The sequence below is a fragment of the Austrofundulus limnaeus genome, unplaced genomic scaffold, assembly GCF_001266775.1.
Source record: "Austrofundulus limnaeus strain Quisiro unplaced genomic scaffold, Austrofundulus_limnaeus-1.0 Scaffold177, whole genome shotgun sequence".
NCBI lineage: Eukaryota > Metazoa > Chordata > Actinopteri > Cyprinodontiformes > Rivulidae > Austrofundulus > Austrofundulus limnaeus.
Genome location: NW_013952579.1, coordinates 161,830 through 163,846, shown reverse-complemented (window position 1 = coordinate 163,846; position 2,017 = coordinate 161,830). Strand labels below are relative to the sequence as shown.

The following is a 2,017-nucleotide window of genomic DNA, read 5'->3' as shown; positions in this document are numbered from 1 at the left end:
TACGAACCCTTCGTACGAACAAAAGTAAGAGAAATTTAGGATAAGAATACGAACATGTTCTTGCATAAGGCCCAATATCTTGTTACAATAGTGATATATTTTATATCACATCGCTTCAGTTGTTTTTTCAAATTCAGTTTTAGTAGAAAAACGTTACAAATAAATAAGATGCATTAATTTGGGTTTAGTTCCAATATCRGTCTTTTATAACTGCATTTTATTTAACATCTCATTGCAACAAAAATTTCATCAGCTGCTTAACTTACGTTATTTGGTCTGTGATCAATTTCCAAACTCAGCCACAGGAAAAAAAAWAATAATCTCTGCCGTAAAATTACAAAAAGCCTCCGCCATCTTTGTTTTTCTGTTTAATTTGCTGATGGTGCAATAAATTCTGGGATACCGTTAGAGATACTCAGATGCAGCCTACTTTTGGGGTTTTGTCAGCTGTATTTGTCGGCCGATGTCGGCTGTGACCCTGAATTGAGAAATCAAAATTCAAAATGTGTTTCGGGATGATGACGTCCTAACAAGACCTGAGCATTTAACAGCAAAGGCTGCATTCCATTCCAAAAATGTAGAATTTTACATTTAACTTCAACATTTAAGGTTTAACATTTATATTTAGGATTTAATATTTTAAATATTTAAATTTAACATTTAGTAAAAATTAGTTAAATGTAAGAACAGTGTGCTAAATAACAATGAAATGTTAGTGGAATTTTTTTTATCATAAAGTGAGCTAAATAATGAAAATATGTTAGTGACATTTTTTAACATTTTGCTTGTACACAAGCGTTCAGATCAGTGATTTCAGAGCGGTTACAGTTCACTGACCTGCCATGGCGAAGCCACCCAGTGCACTGGACTCCGTCTGGGGCTCACACACCCACTTCTCACAGCACTCCCCGGGCACCTGGATTTTGCGTGGCACTGGGCAATCTGGCCCCGGCAGCATTACATCCAAGTTGCAGCGTGGAACGCAGCCGATCTGCCCGTCATGGCAGACGCACTGGTACTTACAGCTCGGGAAGAAGATTTGACCGTTCTGATACACAGAGCCGTCCAAAACACACACATTCCCCATGGAAACTAAAAAACAAAAGAGAGGAAGGAGATTTTTATTTATTTAGTACGCAGGAAAAATTATTCAGCACCAAACACACACTCGCGCTCTAAATGCAGCCCACTCACAGACACAGACACCAGTCCGTCTGTGGACGTTGTCGGAGTAGTCGCACTGCAGCCCTTTACGGGTGTCGCAGGGGTTCAGCTCAGAGCAGACCTGGCCCTTTTGACTGGCGCAAACCAGGCAGCAGGCGCAGTCATCCAGGACCAGGGGCACCCCGGGGGCGCATGCAGGGATCTCTGCGGGACAATGGCACCGTCGAGGACACATCTGGGACCAGGCTGATGTTAAAACCTGGATGGAAAAACAAAACGTAGGTACCATGCTCTCATCAAGAATGAAGATAGAAATAAGAATCAAAATAACTCAATCTAAAACTGGAAACTGTAAATTTACTTTTTGACAGGAGCAATTACTTTAGGAACATGTTTGATCTATTAAAACTAACATTGTCCAAATTAAAAAGTTTAGACGATATGCATTTAAAGTGGTAAAAATACACTAAAACAACATAATATGAAGTCATTTTGAAGTAAAAAGGCATTTTTATAAAGGCTTATAATTCTTACCTGAGCTGTAAAAAAGCAAACAATGACAATTTTGTTCATAAAAGGAACCATCTCCCTGCAGTGTTGCAGTGTAAGAAGCCTGTCGGGTCTTGCAGCTCAGGGTTTTGGCATCAGTCTGACTCGGGACTCAGGAGAGCAGGACCTTTTATACGACTCAGCTGTGAAGACAAGAAGGAAGGACTGCTGCGGGGACTTGGACCCGGACCAGAGTCACATTTCTTTTGGGACATTGCCAAAGAGACTATTGAAAACATTTTTTGACATCCTCAAAGATTATTTTATTATCCTAATATTATCACAGTATAAACTGCTTTTTTAT

General features: G+C 39.8%; 1 protein-coding gene across 2 annotated transcripts in view; it reads right to left on the bottom strand.

Moving 5' to 3' along the window:
- Positions 1 to 1,804, bottom strand: part of ccn3 (cellular communication network factor 3) — a 4,262-nt gene extending 2,458 nt beyond the window's left edge. For both annotated transcript variants that reach the window (XM_014017852.1, XM_014017853.1), the window contains exons 1-3: positions 1,699 to 1,804; positions 1,195 to 1,423; positions 838 to 1,092 (exon numbers count right to left, since the gene is read on the bottom strand). In XM_014017852.1, coding sequence (XP_013873306.1) covers positions 838 to 1,092; positions 1,195 to 1,423; positions 1,699 to 1,749 — 535 coding nt within the window. In that variant the 5' untranslated portion in view covers positions 1,750 to 1,804. The remainder of the gene's footprint in view (positions 1 to 837; positions 1,093 to 1,194; positions 1,424 to 1,698) is intronic.
- Positions 1,805 to 2,017: the final 213 nt, after the last annotated feature.